Below are 27,406 nucleotides of genomic sequence, written 5' to 3' on the forward strand. Positions count from 1 at the left end.
CCCTAAACTTTCTGGGAGACATGTGCCGGTGCATCTGGGACCCCGGGGGGCTGCTGGGTAGTCCAGAGGGTCTGAAGAGCTCACCTGACCGCAGGATCCAGGTGCACAACACCTGCTCCATGACAGGAACTCATGTGGTTTTGGTTGGGGAGGGAGAGGTCACTTCAGGGTGTGTGGATAAAAATATCTACGGTGGACTAACTGATGTAAACCAGCGTTTCACATTCACAGCAGATGAGTAGTTAAATGGCAGCTGAATGCAAACATTGGTAGTTTTTGTGCACGGGCAAGCTGTTAGTCTGGTTAAAGAGCAAACATTTGGTTTTCTTGGAACTGAGACACAAGTGAAGGTCATGAACAGACTCCTGGACTGAAGTAAGGCTGAGCTGAAGGGCAGATGCAGCAGCAGTTAGAATAACCACAGCAAACTAAAGCATCATTTTTACCAGTTTCTTTTGTCTTGATTATATCGTAAATCAAATCCAGATAAGTGATTTCTGTCTTTAACTTCTTATCAACAGAAAACCCACAAAAAATGTACATTGAATTAACTCTGACTCTACACTAAAAGGCATCAGAATCTATTTCCATAGTTTTGAGCCTCACGTTAAATGTGAAAATAACATTTTTTTCTTCATTTGCTGTCGGGATGGTCGCTGTATATGTTGGATTATTTGGTTCTGTAAAGATTATGTGGTTGGTTGCAAAAACTTGAGGTGAATCTTTGAGCAAATAAAGCTATCTGGATGATATTAATGGTTTGGTTAAATCCATTGCTACAGGAATCCTCAATATAAAAAAGAGAAGATGTGGGTGTTTTCTGTCTGAAACCATCAGTAACTTGAGGGTGGCTGTGGATCAGGTGGTAGGGCGGGTCGATTCCCGCTCTCACCTAGTCATGTGCTGTTGTGTCCTTGGGCAAGACACTTTACCCACCTTGCCTCCAGTGCTCTTCACTGGTGTATGAATGCGTGTGAATGTTGGTGGTGGTCTGAGGGACCGTAGGCACGGATTGGCAGCCACGCTTCCGTCCGCCCCAGAGTGAGAATGTGTGAGCGTATGGGTGAATGGAAGCAATTGTTGTATAAGCGCTTTGACTCCTCTGATGAGTAGTAAAGCAAGTAAGAGCAAGTCCATTCAATCTAATAAATGTGAATCTCTATCAGTGAAGTCATTTATTTTATGCTCATGAGACACCCCAAGTTTAGTGTAGCCCCGAAAATGAAAGATCTTTGTAGAATTTAAAGACAAAGTTGAGCTTATTTGTACGTGTTCGGTTTGCAGAGACCGCTCCAAATGGAAGGCTCCGTCGAAAACATGTCTGGTAGAATTTTGACAAAATTACGTGTCTGATCACAGACAAAAGGTTCAAACACTGAAGCGGCTGCATTTTATGGATATAAACCCAATTTCCTTTGATAAGTTCTCCAGAGAGAACCATGCTATTTAGCATTTATTACAGGCAAATTGGGTTTAATTGGTAGATTTTGTATTAAATTAAATCCAATTAATTCTTAGCATGAGTAAAGTGCTAGTATCAGTGCACAGGAGGTCAATGAAATGCGCAAAGAATCCGAATATGTCAACATAAAAGCAAACAGTTCAACATATGGTGTTTAAGTAGACTTTTTCCTCCTTGCAAATCACTACTGGTGATGATTTCTGTTATTTCTCACAAACTTGAGCAAAATGCCGGCGGTAACATTTCAGGGTTTGTTTTTTTATTTGATTTGAGGGTTTTCAACAACTCACTTTTTAGGCAAAGAAAAAGGATAGTAATTTAGTAATAATATTACATGGTTTAGTTTTACAGAAAAATAAAAAGGAAAAAACACATCTGGACAGGACCTAAGTAATGAACTATGTGTACACGCTTTGTTACAAAAATGGGCTTAAGTGTGGCAATGAGGGAGCAGGTAAAAGGGAAGTGGAGGATATCACATCGATACATATACTCATCCCGCTGTTTTACAAAGATAGGCCCCGACTCGTTCCCTCCCGCCCATACAATACCGACAATGATAAAAGAAATGATACTTGGAGTAAAAAACAGCAAATAATCAATATATAATAAAATATAATACCAATTGTACAGTACACGCCTGTTATTTCTCTTGTCCTTTTCAAATCCTGAACACATTAACAGCTCGAGTCGTGTTTTTGCTCCGTTCACGCCTCTTTAAAAAAAAAAATAAAGTCACAAAAGTAGTGTACATTAAAAACAAGGTCACCAACACTTTTCAGTTCCTCCCAACACCTCCTCTGCCTTTGTAGTCACTTTAGCACAGTATGGCCTTCAGTGACCAATAAACCCTTTTACTGCCCCAACGCTCATCTTCATGAGCTCCTTAGAGTATCAGGACTTTTTTTTTTCCTTAGACGATAAATTTATCTCGAGGGCAAATGTCATCTCAGTATAAAACAGTGAGTTTTTGCCACTGGGGTAACAAATAAACACACAGAGCAAGAGACAAAGACTATACGTTTAACTGTGAGTAATGTGAAGACATTCTGAAAAAATAAACTGGTACTGGAGGTTTGTGACCCCTACAACAGGCATCCAACCCATGTTTATGCGCAAACACTGCTAAAGGGGAAATTTAAATATATATATTAAAAAAAATACAAGATGATAGAAAAAAACTCAAATTAACTTTTCAAACAGATGCTACTAAAGTCACGTTGTCTAGAGTTCCTTCACCTTTGGGGAAGAGGAGACAGACGCCGGCGGTGGTTTTGATTTGGGGCCTTTTGAAGTCCACGTTAGTTCATCGTCCACCTGAGGATTGTTGCAGGTAGTCACACTGAACCCTCCGCCTTCTCTCACCTCTTTTTGTGTTAAAAATGTGCTAGCTCTTGCTCGCTTCTTGGATTATTTAAAAAAAATAAACATCAAAAAACAATCTAGTCTAGAAAACTGTTTGTGTTCACTGACTGTACTCAGCCAGCACGGTTGATCTCTCGGGCTGGACCAGAGCCGGGACCGTCAGCTGGACCGGAGAATGTCCGCTGCTGTCCGACTGATCGTGAGACGACGGAGACCTCATCTTCATCAGCGCCCAGGCCCCGCTGCTGGTCGTCACGCCCCGGCAGGAGAACTTGTGCCGAGCTAGGAGCCCCGGGTTCCAGAATCGATGTCGGCATTTGTGGCACTGGAATGCAGCTTGTTTCAGGTGCTGGCCCCTGTGCTTCAAGGCTTTGTGTAAGGAGCTGGTGCGTCGTCCACACACCTGGCACCGCAGACGGGCGTGGCGGCCTGAGTTCCTCGGGGGATGCCGGACGGCGTGGTGGACCAGCAGGGAGCCGTGCTTGGCGTAGGTGGTGCTGGGGCAGATGGGGCAGGGGAAGCGCTTGAGGGGGACGTCCATGGAGGTGAGCCCCGTTACTCTGACGGCGCCCCCGCACCACGACTTCACTTTCATCACAGCGCCCTTTATCCTCAGCTGGGCCAGCATCTTCTTCTTGTTGAGCTGAGCCTGCAGTTTGCCCCTCCTCTTCCTCAGCATCGACAGCTTCCTACGAGTGTCTTTACTCAGGGGGACACCCACCAGCTTTCCGTCTCTCATGATGCTGTGGATCACCACTCGCCTTTTTTTCTTTCGGTGTTTTCTTGTCTGTCCATGCCGCTTTTGGAAGTTTTTTGCACGGTAGTGAAAAGGGTGCTGGAGCTGCTGCTGTGGTTGTTGTTGTGGCTGTTGCGGTGGCTGTTGTTGTTGTTGCTGCTGCTGCTGCTGTTGCTGCTGTTGTTGCCCTGAAGCCCCCTGCTGCATGTGGGACGACCCGGCGTAGTTGGAACCTGAACTGGAGTTGTAGAAGAGCGGCGAGTATCCGGAGGGCTGGGACTGGTTGACGCGCTGGCCGCTGCGGTCGATGCCGTGCTGAGACAGCTTGTGCCGCACTAAACTGTTTGAGTAGGCGAAGGCTTTGCCACAAACCTCACAACGAAAGGACTTCTCCAGCCCGACACCGCCACCGTGGACGGTCTGCTGATGTGCTGTCAGGTGGAAGTAATGGCGGAATGACTTCCAGCACACTGTGCAGGTATAAAGCCTCTGAGACGGGGTGCCAGACGTCGGAGACTTTTCTCCCTGGGAGCAGGAAGAGAAGTAGTCAGAGTTCCCCGAGTTGGCGACCTGACTGATGGCAGCAGCAGCACCTTTTATCCTCCTCCCCTGGTTGTCGATCTCCCCCTTCCTGTGCAGCTTTCCGTGCCTCACCAGACTCTGGGCGTAGGCAAACATCTTCCCGCAGAGGTTGCATTTGTAGTTCTTTTGCCCTGAGTGCACAGTCAGATGCTTGGTGAGGTGGAAAGGCTCCCGGAACATTTTGCCGCAGACGTCGCAGGCGTGAGGCTTCTCCCCCGTGTGAACGCGATTGTGGCGCCGCAACGTCTCGGCCCGTCTGAAGCGTTTGCCGCATATCTGACATCCGTAGGGCCTTTCTGAGCCGTCCCCTGGAGGCGCAGGGCTCCTCCTCCTCCGGACGATAGTGTTCGGGTCTCTCTTCTCTCGGGGCTTTCGGGGCCTCCTGGGCTTTGTGTGGGGCTGGCTGGGGTGGGTCAGGGGCATGGTGGAACCGTTGAGGCTGGACGTGGATGACGGTCCACCCAAGTTACCAAACCCCAACCCCCCCAGCAGACCCCCGATGATGTCCCTCCTCTCTCCTTCCCGGCTCTCTGTGTTTATGTCGCATGAGGCCGCAGCTGCAGCAGCAATGGCCGACATCGCGCTGCTGGTGACCTCGTCCTCTGAATCATCCAATAGGGACGAGAGGGGGAGGTGGGGCTGCTGTGTTTGTTGGGGCTGATGGTGGTGGTGCTGTTGTTGACTCTGTGGGTGGGGGTGAAGAGTTGGGGCTAAAGGGGCTTTACGGAGAGTCTGGTTGCTCATTTCGCTGGCTAACGTGCTCTCTGAGGAGTACAGCGATGAAGACTGCGACCGCCTGTAGTCGTCGACCCCACTGCTGTAGGACGACTGGTTCTGGTAGCGGTTTCTGGAGTAATCTGTTGCATACTTGTCGTTGGCCATCCCCGCCCCATCGTTTGAAATGGCGACCCTTTCCCCACTGCTCCCCATCTTGCTGCTGCTGCTGGGGTTGGACGCTGCGCTGCCTCCACTGCCAGCTCGGTTTTTGGAGCTGCGAGGCGGTTTGCCACAAGCCCCCGAGGCAGCATGGTTGAGAAGAGATGTGCTCTCACGGAAACAACGCCCACAGGCCGGGCAGCGGAAAGGCTTCTCGTCGTGGATTTTCTCATGCCTCGTAAGTGACTCTCGACGGTTGAAGGACTTCTGGCAGATGCTGCAGACAAAAGGCCGGTTTTCTGAGTGGGTGACGCTGTGCTGGATGAGGTGACCCCTCTTTTTAAACCTCTTCCCACACTCACCACAGCAGAATATCCTCTCCGGGCTGGGAGAGTTACAGTCTGACTTCCTGCTTTGGCTTTCTGGTGTCAAACCGTGGCTGCGGAGGTGCCGTCGAAGGCTGGACAGGTGGGTGAAGGTTTTACCACACTCACCGCAGTGGTAAAGAGGTTCTGGTTCGGGCTGGCCTGATGAGCTATTGCTGTGACTGTCCTGGGATTTGGACAGCTGTTGGTTGCCGTTGGCTACGAGCACAGAGGTGGAGTTTGAGGAGGCGGGGGCAGATGAAGAGGAGGACACAGTGGAGGACGACTGCTGCTGCTGTGAGGACGAGGAGAGGAGAGAGGAGTGCTGTGGCTCACTTCCGATGCCACTCAGACCCACGCCTCCAGACCCTCCGCCCACCAGGCCGGTGGAGGAGCTCTGAGTGTGCCCACTGGAGCTGCTGTTGTGGCAGTTACTGCTGCTGCTGTGGCTGCTACTTTCACTTTTCCTCTGGGGCAGGTAGCCCGCCATCGCTTTCTTCCTCCTGCTTCCTCCGCTCGAAGCAGACGTAGACGAGCTGTCTCCCGACTTCGCCCCGTCGTCTTTAGAGAGCGACAGGTGTAGGGGCAGGGGCAGGGGGAGGCCGGCCTCCTGCTGCATTAGAGATGCTATCTGGTTGGAGGACAGGACTGGAATGCCTTGGAAATCAAAGCCTCCCAGTGGAGCGGGCTGAGGGGCCGGGTGGAGTGGGTGTGGGTGGTGGGTGTGGCTGTGTGGGTGAGATAAGGCGTGAGGGGTGAGCTGCTGCTGCTGCTGCTGAGGCTGTGGAGCTGTGTGGCTGTGGCTGTGGGAGGAGTGGAGGGCGGGAGGCGGGGCTAAGGCTGAGTTTGACTCGGTGGCCCCCTGGCCGAGGCCCAGGCCCAGGTGGTTGTGAGTCCCCTGCTGGACGAGGAACTGCTCCAGGCTGCTGTTGGTGGGGACGCCCGACAGAAAGTACTGGTTGGCGGCGAGCATGCAGCTGAACTGCTGGTGGAGGCTGCGGGGATCAGACTGGCTGACGAGGGGGACTGCAGTGCTGCCGGAGGGGTTGTTGGACGCTGAAGCAGACGTGGAGGGCGAAGGGGAGGAGGAGGAGGGTCCGGGGGAGGGCTGGGGGACAGAGAGGCCAGGATGTAACGGGGGAGGTGGGGGTGCTGGTGCAACGACGCCCCCGATCACTCCAGCGCTTCCCCCACTGCTGCTCCCACCAAAGTCGAACCGTCCCATCCCAGAGTGGAGCTGCTCCTGAGCCAGCGCCGCCTCGGCCGGGTGGAACGGCCGCAGGAACTGGGGGTATCCCGACGAGGAGCTCCCGCTGCCACTGCTGCTACTGCTGCTCATCTTACTGGACTTCCTGGAGCTGTGGGACGACGAGGACGACTGGCTCTGGTGGGAGATGGAGGGGGGCGGGGCGCTCATTTTGGCGAATAATGACGAGGAGTCGGCAAAGGCGTTGCTCCGAGAGCTCTGGAGGGAGCCCAGGCCGAGGCCGGACAGGAGGCTTCCAGAGCTGTCAGCAGACGGCTGGTGCTGCTGCTGGAGCTGCTGCTGATGCTGCAGCTGGACTTGCTGTTGGTGGCTCAGTTGTCGTTCTAATCCAAGGCCTTTGAACTGGTGGGCTTGGTGTCCACTTAGCATCTCTAAAATGTCCATGGGGTACTTGCTGAACTGGAACATCTCCCAATGCAGCTGTGGCAAAGTGTCGAGGGGGTAAAACTACCCCGTCCACTCAGTCTAGTTTCTAGAAACAGTAATGAGCCCTTATCAAACCAACAGTTTGATCTTCAGAGGTAGAGGCCGCTGTGGTTTCTACCCCAAACTTCCAACAAAAGCCGATGCTTGAGTGTCTCACATGAATGTACCACTAATACATTTACTGTCCACTTAAAAGCCAAGCCTCCAGCTGCTTCCGTGGGATGTTATAAAATGGGTCATAAATAGGCGATATACTAAACGACATTAAAAAACTGAGTCTGTAGTGTTCCTTTTAAGTGTTCCATAACCGTAAGCTGATTTTTAGGATCAGGTCAGCAGTCCCATGAAGTAGAGTGTGTCCGTTATTCCAGAGGATGAAGAACCATCGCTTCCCGGCCCTTCTGTCCCGGCATCAAGTTCTGTGAGGAGCCTGAAGGAAGACAAAGAAAAGACATCAATCAGTTAGTGATACCGAGCAGAAAAAACAAACAGCAACAGTTTATTAGACTGCAAACTCCGGATGTTGACTGTGAAACCCAGAACATAAACAGCTCAGCTCAACCCTCCTGTTATGTTGAGGGTCAAACTGGCCCATTTTAAAGTAAAAGAAATCTTTGAAAAAAAAAGTATTTTTTCAGGATGAACTTCCTCCACGTGGTTTAATGAGTGTAATCAACATATAAAAAGGTTCATCGCACATTTTTCTGGTTCTACAACAGCCCTCGTGTTGACCCGATTCAAAGTTTGAAAATGTGGGGAAAAAATACATTTTCAACATTCTGAGGAAATTTTTCAACATTTTTTTGGGGGAAAAAAGATGTTAAAAAAAAAAAAAATCACTTGACTTTTTTGTGAATGTTCTCAAAGAAAATAGAAGTTTTACTGATAATATATATGTAATCACTTCAGACATTTTTAGGATTTTTTGGAAGATTTTTACTCATTTTTTGAAAATATTTACAAGAATTTTTGCCACATTTGAGACATTTTTTTTAAAAATAAAACTTTTAAGGGAAATTTTTAAGGAATTATTGGAATTTTGCTGAAATTTTGGATTTTTTTCAGACAAGAATACTTTTTGAAGACAACAGGAGGGTTAAATAAAGTTTGCTTTCTATACAAATCCTCATGTCTCATTTGTCTTGATTTAAAGTCAGCAGGTTAATCTGACCCTCAACAGAAGAAATGTCTTCTGGTAATCTGCTCCAAAAAAACAAAAAATTCAAAATGCAAAATAAAATTCAAAAAAATATCATTGTCATGTATTCTATGTGTAGGTCTTTCCCATGTACTTCAAAAAAGCTTTAATGTGCATTTTTAAAATGAAAAATGAGTTAATTACCCTCATTGAACCATGATCTGTGAGAGATGCACTAAATACTGATGGAAATGATCAGTGATGGAGTAATGACATGTAAACAATGTTTATTCGGATTTTTTGGTTTCTGACACTTCTGAATGATTAAACGTGGCCCAGGAACATCACTGCTGTTCTAAAGAAATGAACCCAACAGGAGAGTTAAACAAGCGACTGCTTTGCTGAACTTGACAGGGCCTGGATAAACAGATGCTTCGCTGCAGAGGTGTTTTTTTATGATTTACTCAAGTGATAATCTCATTCTAATCTAATGATGCTGTTGAGGACGTCCACATTTTCTGTGGTTCTACGTTTACACGTTTAAAGACAACTTTCATGTGCACATTTCCTCAAACAAAAACAAAGCGCAGCCACAGCGACCACATGAAGTAAATAAACAGGCGACAGTGTGGAACTGGGTCACTGCCTTCCTCTTTTGCCCACTCGGACGCCTCAGCAGCTGTTGCACAATTATTTTTATTCAACTCTGGAAATCTTGGAGTGCGCTCCGGATTTCATTGTTTATTCAAGCAGGTAAACTTTCCTACAGCTGGATTCATAATATTAAACCCAGAGATCCTTCTGCTCAACAGCTGCCATGAACTCACTTCTGTTTCTAGTTCTGTTCTAAATGTTAAAGCTGCGCACCCACATTGTATTTTAATCCCTGTTTTAATGTGAAAAAGCAGTTTTCTTCCAGCCACTTCCTGTTAAACAGGGATCTGGCTGCTGTTTCCCACCGTGGTGTGCCAGCTCGTAGAAACGGGTTGGAGTGTTTAGTTTAGGAAGAAATACTGTAAATTAAAATGTTCAAACATGTTTTAAAAGCTGAAAAAAAAATCCAACTTTTTAGCAACCGTCTCCTTCAGTTTCATCGCAACAAATACGCTCAAAACATCGCAACTTACATCGCAATTTTCTAGAAAAGCTGTTGAGAAGTCAGACATTTTAGGGATGCAACAATCTGGAAAAACACCGTGAAATCCTGGAGGGACTGTGAAATATAATAAATAAGTCAAACAATAGGCCTACTCCGATGTTAAACTCAAAACACTGGATTCAGCTCTGGAAAAGTGAGTATTTGGACTGCTGCTACACATGTGGAGATTCAAAAACACTAAACTAGTTTCCTTATTATAAACTTTAGAGGCAGTAATAAATGTGGAAGATGGAGCTAACGGAGGGAGGAGAGGCTGGCGGCTCTTCGTGTCCGGTGTCTGCTGGATAACATGGCGGCCTGTCAACCACTTTAAAGAAGGCGTCTAATGATGCTGTCTGTGTGTGAGAGCAGAACAGGAGCAGCTGAGAGCGTTCATGTTTTCCCTCTATGAATAATGGCTGTTTTTTTTGTAACTAATTAAACAATTAGTTCATCTGTAAACATGCAGGTCACTACATTACAGCTCGACACCGTGAACCCTCACAGGAAAGCAGCACTTCACCACTAATACAGAAATAATGCTCAGAGGTTCAGTTCTAGTGTCTGATTCAAATCCATCACTTAGCTTTTAACACCGATTTACAACCGATTCCCAGTCAGAGCGCATAATATCTGACTTACTGCCAAATCTGATGTCTGTGAGTCTAACAGTATAATTAGTTTAATTCTAATGCGACACCAAGACTTGAATTTAAAAAGATGAAAAAACAAAACTGATCTGCAGCATGACAGCCGGATCTGAAGGGAAACATTCACATATCTCCAGTCCTTCACTATTTAGCCCTCTGAATCCTCAAACACGGCAGCATGTTGTTATACACACGTGGACAAAATTGTTGGTACCCCTCAGTTAAAGAAGGAAAAACCCACAATTCTCACTGAAATCACTTGAAACTCACAAAAGTAACAGTAAATAAAAATTTATTGAAAATTAAATAATCAAAATCAGTCATCACTTTTGAATTGTTGATTAACATAATTATTAAAAAAAAACAAACTAATGAAATAGGGCTGGACAAAAATGATGGTACCCATAACTTAATATTTTGTTGCACAACCTTTTGAGGCAATCACTGCAATTAAACGATTTCTGTATTTGTCAATGAGCGTTCTGCAGCTGTCAACAGGTATTTTGGCCCACTCCTCATGAGCAAACAGCTCCAGTTGTCTCAGGTTTGATGGGTGTCTTCTCCAAATGGCATGTTTCAGCTCCTTCCACATATGTTCAATGGGATTCAGATCTGGGCTCATAGAAGGCCACTTTAGAATAGTCCAACGCTTTTCTCTCAGCCATTCTTGGGTGTTTTTGGCTGTGTGTTTTGGATGGTTGTCCTGTTGGAAGACCCATGACCTGCGACTGAGACCAAGCTTTCTGACACTAGGCAGCACATTTCTCTCCAGAATGCCTTGATAGTCTTCAGATTTCATCGTACCTTGCACACTTTCAAGACACCCTGTGCCAGATGCAGCAAAGCAGCCCCAAAACATTACTGAGCCTCCTCCATGTTTCACCGTAGGGACAGTGTTCTTTTCTTCGTATGCTTGGTTTTTGAGTCTATGAACATAGAGTTGATGTGCCTTACCAAAAAGCTCCAGTTTGGTCTCATCTGTCCAAAGGACATTCTCCCAGAAGCTTTGTGGCTTGTCAACATGCATTTTTGCAAATTCCAGTCTGGCTTTTTTATGAGTTTTTTTCAGCAGTGGTGTCCTCCTTGGTCGTCTCCCATGAAGTCCACTTTGGCTCAAACAACGACGAATGGTGCGATCTGACACTGATGTACCTTGGCCTTGGAGTTCACCTTTAATTTCTTTGGAGGTTGCTCTGGGCTCTTTGGATACAATTCCAACGATCCGTCTCTTCAATTTGTCATCAATTTTCCTCTTGCGGCCACGTCCAGGGAGGTTGGCTACTGTCCCGTGGGTCTTGAACTTCTGAATAATATGAGCCACTGTTGTCACAGGAACTTCAAGCTGTTTAGAGATGGTCTTATAGCCTTTACCTTTAAGATGTTTGTCTATCATTTTTTTTCGGATGTCCTGGGACAATTCTCTCCTTCGCTTTCTGTTGTCCATGTTCAGTGTGGTACACACCTTTTCACCAAACAGCAGGGTGACTACTTGTCTCCCTTTAAATAGGCAGACTGACTGATTATGAGTTTGGAAACACCTGTGATGTCAATTAAATGACACACCTGAGTTAATCATGTCACTCTGGTCAAATAGTTTTCAATCTTTTATAGAGGTGCCATCATTTTTGTCCAGGCCTGTTTCATTAGTTTGTTTTTTTAAATAATTATGTTAATCAACAATTCAAAAGTAATGGCTGTTTTAGATTATTTAATTTTCAATAAATTTTTATTTACTGTTACTTTTGTGAGTTTCAAGTGATTTCAGTGAGAATTGTGGGTTTTTCCTTCTTTAACTGAGGGGTACCAACAATTTTGTCCACGTGTGTAAGAGATATGATGCTTGTGAATAACCGGAAATTGTTTTTCCTTTTTTCTTTAGATCATGTTAAATGTTGGTTAAAAGGGCTGTGTGTGACAGCCAAACACTACTGAAATGTGTTAAAATTATTATTGATAAGGGGCAGAAATTATAAGCTATAGCTTCTCTCTGCTCCTTTTCATTCATTTAACATATGCAGTGTTGTATTGTTTTTAATGAATGAAATAAATAAATAAATAAATAAAATAAATAAAATAATTTAAAAAAAATGTCATCTTAAACTTAAGTCTGCAAAATGTCACCTTTTATCAGGCGGAAATTGCAAAAACAAACCATCTTATGATTAACTTTCCTCTAACCCACCATAATAGTAGTTTTTTCAAATAAAAAAACAAGAAGAATTTTGTTGAATGTGATTGAATGAGCCTTTCTGTATTTTTGTGCATCATGAGTTAATCAACAGGCTTTAAACGGAGCAGGTTCAGAGCAAAGGTTAGCTGCTGTATCTGGTCCAGATCAGGAATGAAGATGGGGCTGGAAACGCTCACAGGGTCTAAGGATCAGACTAATTCCTGGGTAGGTTTTCTGAGGTTCTGATGAAATCACAATGTGAGTGAAAACCTCCTTAAACAGTTTTAATTTCTGACAGTTTGGTCGATATTTGTGCAAAACTTCTGTCACTGAAACAGGAAATGCTCTTTAAAGACGCATTGTACATTGAAGTTACTTTTTAATGTTGAATACAATCTTTTTTATTTTCCCCTTATGGTTACTGTCATTAAGCTATTTGGTCAGGAAACTTGGCCAAATGTAAGCTTAAGACCACGGGATTTTATGCAAATCTATTTATTTTACATGCCGAATTTATTGCCGAATTTAAACCACTTGCCCTTATCAGATTCCGGGAAAAGCAGAAGAAAAATTCTGCTCATGAAGCTTTAGTATTTCAGCGATAATCAGCAGTCATGGGACAAAAATCCTGAAACTTTTTATGCTGCTAGACGAAGCAGATCACAGACAAGTACTGAAAAAAATGAAATGTGTTTTCCTCTTCTGAATCCTGTGACATTAAAACTGTGTTCTGCTGCACTAAAGACGTTTGAGCCGTTTCTATAGACGTGATATTTTATATTGCAGAGTAAAAAAATGAGAACACAGTGAGGAAATATCAGAATCAGTGCTCAAACTAAACACGTTTTAAATCAACACTATTCTCTCCACCAGCTTCATTGTCACTCATCTTCATCCTGCCAACACATCTGCAGAGACAAACACTCCAAAGCTCATCTAATGACTCTCTTTATGATAACAAAGGACACTTCTTTCTTTCACTGTCGACAAAAAACTGCTGCTGTTCCGCTTCAAAATATGAGCAGAAATAATTCCAGTCGTTTGTTCTCGTGTCTCCATCTTGTCGTCTTCTGGGTGACATGCCTTTCTAAAAACCGAGGTTAAATCTGCTCTTAATTCTGACCTTCTCTTGGCTTTGCACATGAACGAGTCTCCCCCGGGACAGAAACCAGAGAAGCCAAACATCCTGATGTGTGCCGTCACATCTGTGTACAGTTTGAAGCTGGCAGAGTGACAGCAGGCACTCATTTCTGAAAATATGTCCTCAAATTCCTGCTCAAAATCAAAGCAGAAAGCCAGCATTAAACACGACGTTCTGCTGTCAGTTAAAGCCCTTTACGTACGCCTGCATTTGTAAGGCGCTAACCAGAAAACTGAAGGTTGGATCGCTGTCACAGAGCAGTGCTTCTGTTGACAAAAGATCCTGATTAAATCTAATTATATCGTACAGGAGCTGTCGTTGGAACTCTAGGAATGTTATTATGAAGTGGAAGCAATATTAATGATTTCCACACACAAAAAAGTCTTTTATTAAAAATGATCAGACATTTCTGAGCAGTCTGTCCTGATTGATTGGCCCACCACGCTGCAGAAACGAGGTCACAAACCCGACAGGTACGGGTCAGAATTAAAGAAAAACTAATAACACACGCTGACAGAAAAGTCTAACTCAAACAGTCACTAGACGTGTAACTCCAGAGCTAGAAAACGGTTTGAAAACTGCAAGAAATGTAGACGGGAAACACAACCAAGTTCTCCAGCTTTCAAAAAGTTAATAATGTCAGAGCGTTCCCCCTCCAAATTACTCAGACCAGCATTAGCAGCAAAACATGGCAGCAAGCTTTTTGTGGTAAACAACAGTTATTTTCTGTCATTAGTGGGTCTGTGGCAGATGTTTGTCTCTCACTTTGTCACTCATATGAAATTAAAATGCCAACACCAGTGCAGTCTGTGCATCAGAACATGTGGATCTGTGCGACGTTTCTTTAAAAGCATTGTTGTTCATGTTGAGCTGAGGTCACAAAGAGTCCAATTACTGATTTTAAAATCAATGACAGAACTACATTTGGTTCAGGCTTAAACGAGTTCTGATGAAAGATGTGAAGCTTTGTCTGAAGAAGTTTTGTTTCCACTAGGGCTGGGCCGAGCAGCGGTGTCTGGCCTCCGAATATTTGGGCCCTATTAAAGACGAATATCCGAATATTCGGATCCATTCGTCTGGTCTCCCGGGTCCAAATGTTGCGGAACAAATACTCACATATTCGGGTCCAGCCCTAGTTTACACACAGTTAAAGTATAGACATACATATGTACAGTGGTGGAGAAAAAGTTCTCAGACACCCCTAAAATTTCACACAATCTCACATAATATCATGAAATATTTGTGGAAAAAATGTTTTTATGGAACCACTCCATTTTAAGCTTTTAATGGCTTTTTGGCATTGTGACTGTGACGGTACTAAAAGAAATTACACCTCAGAGTGAGTCTTAATGTAATATCTCACAGATGTATGGGGTGTCCAAAAACCTTTCCACCGCTGCATAATGGAACACACGTGTTGAATGAGATTCCTCACACATCAACGATAACAAATGCATATTAGAAACAAAATACATGGGGATGTTTTAAGTCATGTCGCCCGGCTGTACCTTCAAGACACGAACACATCTGCTGATCAACAGTAAAGTCATAGAAACTGCTTTCATTGCCTGGATTACCATTATTACATCTTGTTTACCTCCTTGTTGAATACCCAGCTGCTGTAACAACAGGAAGTCTAAGGTCAATAAAATGTAATTTGCGTTTATGAAAACCCCAGATATTTAACCATTAACAACTTAATAATTAACTACAAGGTGAAGATAAGTTTATCCGTTCATTTTTGAGTCAGCAGCAGGAAGTCTACAGGTTTTATTTCCAACCAATCAGCAGCTCGTCTCACTGATCAGCGACCTTTTAACCAGAGACACAAATTAATGCATCGCTGACTGCTGATTGGCTGGAATAAAAACTGCCACTGGCCAATCAGCACCACAGTAACGTACTTGGAATCTCCACACCAGAGCTCAGACATGTTCATAGTAAAAAAAAAAACAAATAAATTTTACAATATATTTGTCACTGAATGACAGATTTCCTCCTGACGGTTTGCAATTCTCTGCAGCAGCCTTTGAAGTGTGTTTGTTGATTTTGGTTGGCATGAAAACAGAGAAAAAAAAAAGCAGAAACACGACAATGTTGACAATCAGTTTATCACACGTTACCACGACACTGTGCCCTGAAACACTGCTGGTCTGACAAATACAACAACAACAAAGCTGCAACCTGGGATTATTATTAAACTGATGAGAAATGTGTGGTCTATAAAACATAAAAAACTATGAAAAATGCAAGGTGCTTTTACTATGAAGTAGGAGAACAAACAGCAGGAATTTACAATATTTTACAACATTTAATATTCATATTTTTGTATTTTTGCTTGAGGGAACAAGAAAAAAACATTCATTTTTATAAGAGCTTTTTTATTATTATTATTTTTTCCCCAAATATTATTGTTGCCTCCTTTCTCACTAGTTTAACAGAAATAAACACATTTAAAAAAAGAGAATCAGTTTCATTTTTAATTGATCATTTTAGGTGCAAGTGAAGTAAACTAGCACACACAAAAACCAAAAATTTGATTTATGGCTACAGATGATCAATAAAATCCTCCACAAACAGGAATATCTAATTCAGTGAAGCAGCTCTTAATGGTTTTTGTCACACATCTGGATTTCTTACTGCGCTCTCAAATTATTCCTCCTAATGACTGATGACAGCAAACATATTCTCCTACAAAGCAAAGTAAAAAAAAAAAAAAAAAGAGTCCAGACAGCCTATCAAAAGCATGTCTGTGATTAGGAAAAACACCTGTGAGAAAGAGTGCCTGACGACGCATGTTTTTTACATTTTTTTTACTCTAGCTTTATTGTGAAAATCTGAGTTCTCGACTTCTTCTAACCCTTGACTCTGTTTTCAGGAGAGGAGCTAAGTTACCTTACTGTCATATACTGCTGTTTTGAAGGAGCACCGGAGTTCAAAACTAATCGTGCAGCAAAAATGTGCACTTATGATTTACTTGTATGCATTTTTCATGAATATCGTAGCATGCTAATGTCTCAGACATGACCAGAGGTACCGACACACCTGCAGCATCTACAAAATGTGTGCGTATGCTGTGAAAAATGTGTTGTTTTGACTGACCAGTCGTCCAAAAGCTACAAGATTCACTTTAATATGATGTAAGAGAACAAATAGCAGGGATTTCTCACATTTTCCAACATGAAATCTCCAGAATATGGGCATAACTTTGGTACATTTCTAATCTAGCTGCATGCATTTCCTCATGATTGTTGTACTATTCTACTGTCTCAGACTATTATGCACCTGCTGCATGTACAAACATGAGTGTGTATGCTGTGAAAAAATGCAAAATGACTTCTGTAAATGTGTTGTTTTGAGTGACCAACGGTCCAAAAGCTAAAAGATTCACTTTACTATGATGTAAGGGAAACAAACAGCGGGGAATTCTCACATTCTACAACATGGAATATTCATATTTTGGGTATTTTTTCTTTTGGGGGGGGGGGAGAACAGCTCTGCAAAAATGAGCATTTCCAATCAAATTGCATGCATTTCTTAATGACTGTGCTGTTGTCTGAGACTATTATTGTATGTCCAGGGCTACTGATGCACCTGCTGCATCTACAAAACTGTATGCTGTGAAAAATGCACGGTGACTCCATCAAATGTGTTGTTTTGACCAACCAACGGTCCAAAAGCTACAAGATTCACTTCACTATGATGTTGGAGAAGAAACTGCAGCAATTTTCCACATTTTACAACAAGGGATATTCATATTTCGGGCATAGTTTGGGTACATTTTCTAACTAGTTGCATGCATTTGTTCATTACCGTGCTGTGCTACTGTCTCAGACTATTATGCATCTACAAAACATGCGTGTATCCTGCTTTAAATGTGTTGTTTTGACTGACCAACAGTCCAAAAGCTAAAAGATTCACTTTAGTACAATGTAGGAGAACAAACAGCACGAATTTGTCACATTTTACAACATGGAATATTCATAATTTAGGCATAATTTTAGTACATTTCCAATCTAGTTGCATGCATTTGTTCATGACTGTGCTGTGCTACAGTCTCAGACTATTACGCACCTATTTCATCTACAAATCGTGTTTTGTTGAATACTAAAACAAACTGCATACTCCTCATTCGTTTAATTCGTGCTGCTTTAAAAAAAATGAGGCAGCAGTTTGTTGACATCACGAGGTAGCTGTGTAGTTTGCACCACTTTTGTCACTTTCTTTGCAAAATGCATGCTCAGGTACGTGCACTTTCAAACGACTTAAACTTCAGTTAAATCTCCCGTCAGTTCACACTTCAAATGTCGATCATTACACAGAAACTAATGAAGGCAGCAGTTAGAGGCTGAATCCGGAGCACTGAGGCTGCATGCTGTTTGCATCTTACCGGCGGATCCACAGGTCTGGAGCTCCCCGCTGGACCGCAGCCGTGGAGGGAAACGGTCCGCTTCCTCCGGAGACAACCGGCGACTTCAGGTGGACGATCTGAAACAGGTGAACGGATGCAAACAGCTGTTATCAGTCAGTCACTGACCGGAGGCTTCTTGCATCCGTCAATCAGCCAGCTAGCTAACGGTAACTAACTCTTCTATTAGACTCTCAAAAACTGACATAAAATGCTTTTCTTTGGCTCATTTCACACACTCACACATTCAGTGTGTTATAAATAAAACTGGAATAAGTGTGACAACGTTATAACATAACTAATAAGTGAACTAACACAGCGCAGAGGGAGGTCTCCTGAAGCTAACGGTGCTGCGCTGTTAGCCGCTGCTAGCTCTTAGCGGCTAGCAGGCTAACAGATAGCTAACTAGCATCCTCCGGCTGGAAACGGCTTCTGTTTGGGTTTTTACCTCGGAGCAGGAGACGTCTAGCGGCCAAGCGAGCTCAGAAACAGGGCGGTGAAAGTGTGAAAGCACCGAGGAAAGGGTGCGCCGAGAGAGCGGGGTCCCCACTTGCTGTCAGCGGGGCCTTTTTCTTCATCCGTGGAAAAACACCGTGAAAGGCCCGGCTCTCCATCTGCTTTTCACTCGCTAACAAAAACTCTCTCCGCTGCCCGGCCCGATGCGTCCATTGTCTGCCTCCTCCGTCCCGCAGCTCCGGCGGCTCACTGCTCGTCTTCAGCCTCACGGCGCCTTTGTTTTGTTTCCGTCGTGTTTTTCCTGCTTTTCTCCGCCTGTTTTCCGCCCTGTGTCGGTGTTCGGTGTCCCCCTCGGTAGACGACGGCTGCTCCGCTGCTGCTAGCCTTAAAATGGTAGTTTCCTGTCTGCATAATGGTTCCGGGTAGAGCCGGGCTCAGGTCAGTCCGTCCGGCCGCCGCTCTCATCCACCTCTGGCCCTCCGGGTGTCAAACACGAACCCGAACCAGCATGATGCTCGTGAATAAATAAACCGTGCGCCCGCGCGCGTGCTCACGTACACACGCCTGCATGCGTGCACGTCCGCACTCTGCTGACAGAGATGGAACTGAGCATTCTGACACCGCGTGTCTCTGTTTGCATATGTGTGTGTGTGTGTGTGTGTGTGTGTGTGTGTGTGTGTGTGTGTGTGTGTGTGTGTGTGTGTGTGTGTGTGTGTGTGTGTTTTCACAGCCAGTGTGTGAAATGTTAATTAGTCAATTAAAGATATCATTACGGCGCATGCTGCATAACATTACAAGGTGTCTGTGGTGATGTGTGTGTGTGTTGTGTGTGTGTGTGTGTGTGTGTGTGTGTGTGTTTGTTTGTTGTGTGTGTGTGTCATGCGTGTGCTGCTGTGAGTCTGGAGCCTCATTTACATTCAATTAAAGTTCTCATTACTGTAGGAGATGCTGCTGGTGTGTTTCTGTCCCTGTGTTCATAGTGGAGACCCCATGTTTACAGATGGATGGATGATGGATAGATAGATAGATAGATAGATAGATAGATAGATAGACTCCTGACAGGCTCCAACAACAAAAATACAACACATTACAGGGCTGTCAAAGGTCCCACTATCGGGTTAAATTCAGGTTGACTTTGCAAAGAAGAACGATTACAGACGACACAAACTGGTATTTTTCAATAAAAATAACTGTCACTGTAAGTTTATCCACTGTACTGTCACAAGTCTTAGCACTTTTTATGTATAAACTGTAAACATTTACAGGACAGGAGGACAAATGAACCTTCTCCCTTCATAGTTCCCTGTTCAGTCTGTACAGTGGTGAGTCAGATCAGGTCAAAATCACTGCACAGATGTGGAAATTAATGAAAATTTGTTTCTTTGTCATTTTTGTCTTGTTTTTTTGGATTTTTTTTTGTCGTTTTCTCACTTTTTTTGTTTCATGTCATTTGTCTCATTTTGTGTCGTTTTGTGTCTCATGTTTTAAATATGTTGTCTTGTTTTTGTTGTTTTGTGTTTCCTTTTCCTCTCACTTGTGTTTTTGTCAATATTTTTTCTCTTCTTTTGTTTCATGTCATTCATCTATTTTTGTCATTTTGTGTCTCATTTTTGTAATATTTTCTCTTTTTTTGTCATTTTTTTGTCCTTTATTGTCTGACTTTAGTCGTTTGTCTCATGTTTTTGTCGTTTTGTGTTTCATCTATCTCGCTTGTGTTTTGTCTGTACTTTGTTGTTTTGTTCCCTTTTTTGTCATTTTTTGTCTCATTTTTGTCAATTTCTGTCTGTTGCTTTGAAACTATTTTGTCTCATTTTTGTCTCTTCTTTTGTTTTGTTGTGTTTGTCTAATTTTTTGTAATTTTGTGTCTCATTTTTGTAATATTTTGTCTTGTTTTTGTCATTTTTTTGTCCTTTATTGTCTGACTTCTGTCATTTTGTGTCTCATCTTTGTCATTTTATGTCTGACTTTTGTAATATTTTGTCTTGTTTTTGGTCTTTTTTGTGGTTTTGATCATAAAGTAAAATCCTCTGTGGTTCAGTTCCAGGTGACTAAATGTTGTGTTCCTTTGTCTGTGATCTGGAAGTTGTAATGTGGAAATGATAAACTAAGGATGGATGTTGATGAAACTGAATTTATTTCTTAATAAATTCCAGGTTGTTCATGATGTTTAGTAAAAAGATAATTCCTTAAATGTGAGCATTTGTCTTCGTAGTAATATTTTTGATCATCAACTAAATAATTAATTTAAATTCCCATCATAAATACCACGGTCTGGTCCTAATCTAATTTTTAAACTTGTCGGGTTAATTAGGAACTCTGGCTTGGAGGCTGCTGCTTTAAATGTGTGACATAAATAACAATAATCTGACTTGACTTGATGTATGAAGAAAAGAAACTGTGAAAACACAGAAAAGTGGCTCATGTTCTGTTCACCGGCTGCTCCTCTGCTTGGTAAAGGCTCAGGAGGACCATTGGTGCAAACTATCTGGAGCAGATCCATCCTGAGACCGTGGAGACGTCGTGTCATGCTGCAGCCGTCCAGGTATCGATCACCGATTGGTTTATTATCCCACCGACCTGCTCTGCTTTAATTGGTGCCTTCCACTCCTGTTCTCCATTCATCACATCCCATTCAGAGATCTAAACTCACATCAAATCATCTATGGAAGCAGATTTAAGGTCGCTGAGGCAGGAGACACACGGAGGTCTCAGCCCCGCCTCTAATTTACTCATCTTCCAACTTTAATGAGGTTAATGAATTGAATAATTTGTGCTAAACTGGGAGGAGTGGCAGGAAGAAGGGATGATGTTCCTCCAATTATTCCCTCCGGTGTTTAAACACAGAGAGGTTCATTTAAGAAATGCTTTTCTCCAACTCACACATTCATGATCCCTATTTAGAACCTTGTTACAACCAAAACGTGCCCTAATCATAATCATCTGTTCTTTAATCACATACTTGGTCATTTTAGATGTTTTTACACATTATTTTTTTGCATGATTGTTTTTAATCACATTTAAGACCTCCGGTTTCTTTTGTTAAATAATGAAAAAAATATTTGTAGAAAACATGTCAGTTTATCTCAAAATAAACTCCTTTACAATCAGAAATGATGATAAAAAATCAAACAATATGCATCTTGAGATTAGATTCACTTCCAGGTAGTTGCCAAAGATTCACTCTTTCTTGGTGTTTTTTCTGCTTTGTCTTATTCACAATTGAATATAAATGTTTTAAACCCTTTTTTCAGAGTTTTTTTAAATTTCATTTTGAGACTCAGCTGTTATTTTATTACTGGAAAAATCATCAGCCCTAATATCCTTTTTACTGCTCTTTGCTGCATCTCACATTGATTTGGGGGCTCGTGAAATTACATTTTCACAGTTTGCAGCTTAAAACTCCAGGAAACAGCTGTTAGTTTTTGGATTTAAAGCCACATCACTGCAGCAAGAACGGGCATGAAACTTCTGATGACCCTCAGAAACCAGAAAAGGCTGGTGCTGTACCACCAGTGGTTGCTATGTACACTTTCATGATGGCTGCACAGAAGACACAACATCTGGATCGCCCCCCCAGGCCATAAGCCACGCCCCCTTCAGGTGAACAGATGGGATACAACCCAACTAGTTTAATGACCTCATCTTTTTTCCTGGCTGGAGTTGGTCTCCATGGTAACAGGTGAAACAGGACCATTCAGACATTAGTCTCCTTCCTCCTTGGAGATCATGAGGTGGTCCCAGGCCAGATGAGATATATGGCCTCTAAAGTGGGTTCTGGATCTACTCCAGTGTCCTCAAATAATTTCATGTGTGTGGAAAAACTTCCAAGGAATGCTTCCAGACCGCATCCTAACCCAGTCCTAACCTCAGTCGACTCAAAAGGAGCAATGATTCTACTCCAGATGTAGGAAAAATACAATGAGCTCCATGATGGATTGAAGAAATGGTCGAGATTCTAAGCTATGACTAAATTATTTACTGAGGTAAGAGATCAAGTGAGAAGCAGGGCTATCTTCTCATAGACTTCCATACATTCAGACTTCCTCTTGCAGCCATAAGAGTCGCCCCCTGGTGGCCAGTAGATAGAATGCAGGTTTAAGATGTTTACTTCACTTTTCACCCCCGGAAGCTTCATCTATCTTTAATATATTTGCCAGTTAATGAGCAAAATTAATCTTTGGGGGAAAACAGTTCATATGTAGCTAGAAAGTCAGACTTTTAACCTGTAAAATGACGTCCCAGTGGGAGGAAGTGGGGATTCGTTGTTCAAATTTTACTGTTCATTCAAACCTCGTTCAGTTGCTCTCACATAAAATTTAATGAAGAGTGATTTTAATGCCGGTAAAGGTATACGTAGGGATTAAAGATTAAACACTCGATCAGTTTGTCCAAAAAAAAAAAAAGTCAAAATTGTGAAAACATGCATCGTTATTTTGTAATTTCTCTTGTCCCAAAACCCAAAATTTAGAATTATTGAAAAAACACTGCAGAGACACACCAGACACGACACGCAGACGAGGTTTAGTGGGATTTTTTTATTGTTATTAGCAATTAAACAGTATGATTTCTACAAACGCAAGAATTGATCACCAATAACAAAAGGGTTGCACATCTGTGAGACCTTTGTTTGGATATTCTTGGAAATAGACATAGAAGGGGATGTTATAAATAAATGTATCGTACAATTTGAGGTATGCAGAGTAGCTTTGAGAATACAAATATGTCCATGCCTCACTCCCAGTGGTTAACACACACTCACACACACACACCCGCGCACACACACAGTTTAATCAGGGAACACGGATTACAACATCTGTATCAGACCTTCGAAGTTACGAGGAGAAATGAGCGAGACATTAAAAGTACAGCTGAATTTCACACGTCGTTTACGTCTCCTCCCTCCTCTTTCTTTTTGCCTCTTTAAAAGTTAGTGAGATAACAAAAACCAAACAGCCTTCCCATCCCAAATTCTCCGCACATTCTCCTTCACTTTAGCAAGAAAAACGCTCCATTCCCTTGTATCGCAACTTTAAAAAAGCTGCTTTTGTAAATTCTGTGCCCTTATAATCCTGTTAAAATGAGCACAAATGAGGAAAAGCAGATGCATATTAAACGGTAGCGACACCAACCGTGTGATAAAATATCCGCCGTTTCACAATAAAAGCCTTCGGTAATTTACAAACGTCTGAAAAGTCCTCGCTTTGGTGAACGTAGCTCGACGAGAAAAAGCTGTGATTGATCGATGTCCCTTTTATTCCTTTTGAAAAATAAAAACAATTGAAAATGCGACTACGACAGGCCTTTAAAGTTTCATTACAGCTTGATATGAAGACGAGACGGTCGCATCTCGAGTCTAAAACCGTCTCCGAAGACAAGACGAGGTTCGGCATTCCCAACGAGAAGACACAAAGTTACACACACAAATTAAAACATGTACGTTTACACACGCACGCCGTGACATCATGAGTCAGCACTATGACATCACCAACACCGGCTTCTGACATCATCATGCACTTCCGTCTTTTCTCTGATTGCATCGGCTCTTTTTTGTTGTTTTTTTTGTTCTGTTGGTGAATACAAATGTTTTTCTGTGTCTTTTTAATTTTTTTAAGTTCCACTAGAAAGTTTTAATATTGAAAATCCAGGATTATACGTTAAAATTCACAGAGATTTAAAAAAATAAATACGTGTTTAAGTAAAAGACGGAAAGAAAAGGTCATGGTAACAGCGTTTATAGTCTCATTGAGGGGGAATAGTTTTTTTCTTTTTACATAAACCATTAACACGTGAGCACATGGAATAAAACACTAAAATCAGCTAGCAGGTGGCTTCAGTCATCAATCATGTCTGTCTTTAAATACAACTCAGAGGGGAATCTCAAGACCTTAAAAAAGGCCTCAGGAACCCAGAAACCAGGGGTGTCAACTCATCTCAGTCCAGGTTCCATATTCGGTCCAATCTGACCTCCACTGACCAGTAAAATCACCGCATTATAACCTAGAATTAACCACAACTCCTAATTTTAATCACAGGTATCTGGAACTGAACAATATAGTATTTCACTTTGTGATCAAAATGACAAAAAGAGACAAAAAAAGACAAAAAAGGACAAAGTATTACAAAAACAAGACACAAAACATTGAAAACAAGAAAAAAATATGACCAAATATGAGACAAACGACTCGAAACAAAACAAAAAAAAGAGAAAAAATTGACAAAAACAACAAAAATAAGACAAAATATTTTAAAAATGAGACAAAATGAAACGAACACAAAACAAAACAAAAAGTGACCAAAAAAGACGAAAAAGTTGCAAAGCGACAAAAAAATGGACATAAACACAAGTGAGACATGAAGGAAACAAAACGACAAAAACATGAGACAAATGACAAAAGTCAGACAAAAAAGGCAAAAAAACGACAAAAACAAGACAAAATATCACATAAATGAGACACAAAATGACAAAAGAACAATGGACAATCTCGTATTTTACTTGTCATGGTCTAGAAATGATTTTAAATTTATAGTTTTATTAATATACAATCTGCAGTTAATGTCTTCTCTGTAATTTTTACACTTTGAGGACCGGATTGGACCCTCTGGAGGACCACTTTTGGACCACGGGCCTCATGTTGGACACCTCTGGTTTACACCCAGTAAAGGGTAAATCTAAGGTCCATCTCACAGCCAGGAAACGAAAGGAAAGCTTACAAAGAAATGACATCGTGATGTTCACCTCTTATCCAACAAACTGATTTTACACAAAAAAAGCTCCAGATTTTTCCTCTCATGTTCATATTTTCTCTCTACACGGGAAGAAAAACAGAAAATGTGTGAAAATATGCACGAGCATGCCTCCCGACACAACAGGAAATGAGAAGCAGACGCTGTACAGAGCACAGACACACAAAGATGATCGGTTTAGCCCTTGGTGTGAAGTGTCCGTCGTCCACGCCTTCCTTCAGACGAGGTGAGCAGCTGAACTGAGCAACGAGAAACTTTTAATGTCGAGAAAGACCGTTGACTCTATACGAACTCGTCGAGGGATCTGGTTTGTATTTGCATCTTCTTCATGGGGGGGTCAAACTCCAAACCTTCTAACTAATTATTACGCAAAAAGGGTCACAGCACAATGTTCCATAGATGATAAACACCCACTAAGTTCACTGTACAAAAGGCTTCAGCTAAGATAAGACGTGAATTTTTACTCCTAAGGCCCGATCACACCAGAAACACAGCATCCACACGTCTTATGGAGCTTTTCCACCAGCACCTACTCTACTCAGTTTGTGAGGTTTTCCATCAGGACCGAGTTCCTGGTACCAGCTACTAGTTTAGTTCCTGCTGGTCAAGGTTCTAAGTGAGCTGAGTGGAGCCGATGATGTGACGTCTACAGAGCGCAGGCCTCTGATTGGACTGACTGAATGTGACAAAAAGCCGTAAACGAGCAGCAGTGTACCATCACCTCCATGTCCTCCACTGTTGGGTTGTGTTTGTGTCGCAAAGACGTTAAGGGACCCGCCGTGCTACGACGACTCCACCAATGATGAGGTGGTACTCGACTAATGGAAGACGACCTAAACCGAGTCGAGTCGAGAAGGTGCTAGTGGAAAAACACCTTTAGTGGAACATTTGGATTTAGAAAGAAGGCAGGGTGAGTTAGGCTCACTGTGTCCATCAGAGCAGCTCCACAAGATTCTAGTTTCTCTTTCTCTGCTTGTTCACATGTTCTTCTTGGGACTTTACATCATTTCATCCAATTTACAGTTACTGTGGAGAGTGGAGAAGAAGCTAAGTCGCTAACGGGGCAATAGCTTCACCAAAGTCATTCAAAGGAGCGACACAGCCCATCAGCTCCGACAGCTTCCTCCACGTTGGCAACACAAAAACGTGCATTTACGTGATTTTATTGTGAAATGCTGGTGTGACTGGGCCTTTATGGCAGCAGTTTGGGAAGCTGTGAGTTCTGTTTTCTCTCAAAAATGGCTTCTTTTTTCTGTTTATCTACCGTGATTAAAGCCTTAAAGCGATCAGACGACGGCTAACAGTTTTACTTTGAAAGTCCAATCACATGTCCAACCTTTAGGTTACAAACTGGCCGGCTAAAGGATAAATATGTTGTCAGCTAAGTATACACAAAACTCCTACAGGGCTCAGTAATGTTATTATTATTATTATCATTATTATTATCAGGTTAATTTCATACAAAAGCAACTCGTTTGGTTTTAAATACTTTTATAAATACAAAGACAAGCAAACCGTCTGCCTCCGTCATCCAGATGAATCCAGAGCACTCGAGGACTCCGAGGACGGAGCAATAAAACTCAAGGACGACTCAGCAGATCTGACTCAGCGGATATCCTTCAATAAAAGTCACAGCGAATACCCAGCAGCCTGTAAGCCGCTTCTTTTTTTGCGCTTTTCATGTGGCGATGCGTCTTCCCTTTACAAAGAATGGCTGGAATTTCTCTTTTTTCAATCCACAGAGTGACGATGAGGGAATCGATCGGCTGAACTCACGATGAGGTGAATGTTTGGTGGAGGGGATGAGTGCCGCCCTGTGAGGCTCAGATCAAACCTCTTCTCTTCGCTGCATCCCGTCTTCGGCTTCTCTGCGTCTTCCCGTCACACTGTCACTTCGTTCTTACTCCCAGTCCGCAGTCCCTGTCCTCCTCCTCCGGGGATGAAGTGCAGCTGTTCGATGGTGTTCTGCCTCTTGCTGGCGAAGGCCATCCGCCGGGCGTTGGGGTGACCTCCGGACGAGCCGCCGTGGGAGTCCCAGCCGTGCACGCCCATCCCCGACATGGCCGAGCCGCGGTCGTGGTCGTGGCCCGGCGTCGGGTGGGAGTTCATCTTGATCATGTGGTGGCGGTCCATGGACGGCGTGACGCAGATGTTCTGCTGGGACTGGGCCTTCTGGTGGTGGCTGAGCCGGCCCATGGTGGGAACCATGCCGCTGCCTCCGCCCCGCTCACCTCCACCCAGCAGCAGCCCCATGGCCAGCAGACGGTCCTCCAGGCGGTCCGGGGAGACCAGCAGCCTCTCATGGGACCTGGAGACACAGACGGCTTTAATTCATGCTGCTCCGCTTTATGGCATCTTTCATCTGTGATTCACTATTCCTGCTAATTCATTTTCACTAGAAATCTATCGAGATAATCAGATCGTGTTGTTCTACATTTATGTATGTTTTAACTGCTGACAAGTTTAAAAGGAATGTAATCTT

General features: G+C 43.1%; 2 protein-coding genes and 1 long non-coding RNA gene across 4 annotated transcripts in view; 1 reads left to right on the forward strand and 2 right to left on the reverse strand.

The window, feature by feature from the left end:
- Positions 1 to 1,699: 1,699 nt before the first annotated feature.
- Positions 1,700 to 17,810, reverse strand: LOC110950988 (uncharacterized). Its single transcript, XM_022193875.2, has 2 exons — positions 17,707 to 17,810; positions 1,700 to 7,509 (listed from the first exon to the last, which is right to left on the reverse strand). Exon 2 carries the CDS (start codon positions 7,059 to 7,061, stop codon positions 2,928 to 2,930), a length of 4,134 nt encoding a protein of 1,377 aa, XP_022049567.1. The 5' UTR covers positions 7,062 to 7,509; positions 17,707 to 17,810; the 3' UTR covers positions 1,700 to 2,927.
- LOC127536215 (uncharacterized) lies at positions 17,700 to 22,935 on the forward strand. Its single transcript, XR_007945219.1, has 2 exons — positions 17,700 to 17,813; positions 20,638 to 22,935. It is a non-coding gene; the product is annotated as an uncharacterized LOC127536215 (long non-coding RNA).
- shisa7b (shisa family member 7) overlaps positions 22,696 to 27,406 on the reverse strand; it is a 58,568-nt gene continuing 53,857 nt past the window's right edge. For both annotated transcript variants that reach the window (XM_022193874.2, XM_051955977.1), the window contains one exon: positions 22,696 to 27,232. In XM_022193874.2, coding sequence (XP_022049566.2) covers positions 26,806 to 27,232 — 427 coding nt within the window. In that variant the 3' untranslated portion in view covers positions 22,696 to 26,805. The remainder of the gene's footprint in view (positions 27,233 to 27,406) is intronic.

The sequence above is a fragment of the Acanthochromis polyacanthus genome, chromosome 11 (assembly GCF_021347895.1).
Source record: "Acanthochromis polyacanthus isolate Apoly-LR-REF ecotype Palm Island chromosome 11, KAUST_Apoly_ChrSc, whole genome shotgun sequence".
Lineage (NCBI taxonomy): Eukaryota > Metazoa > Chordata > Actinopteri > Pomacentridae > Acanthochromis > Acanthochromis polyacanthus.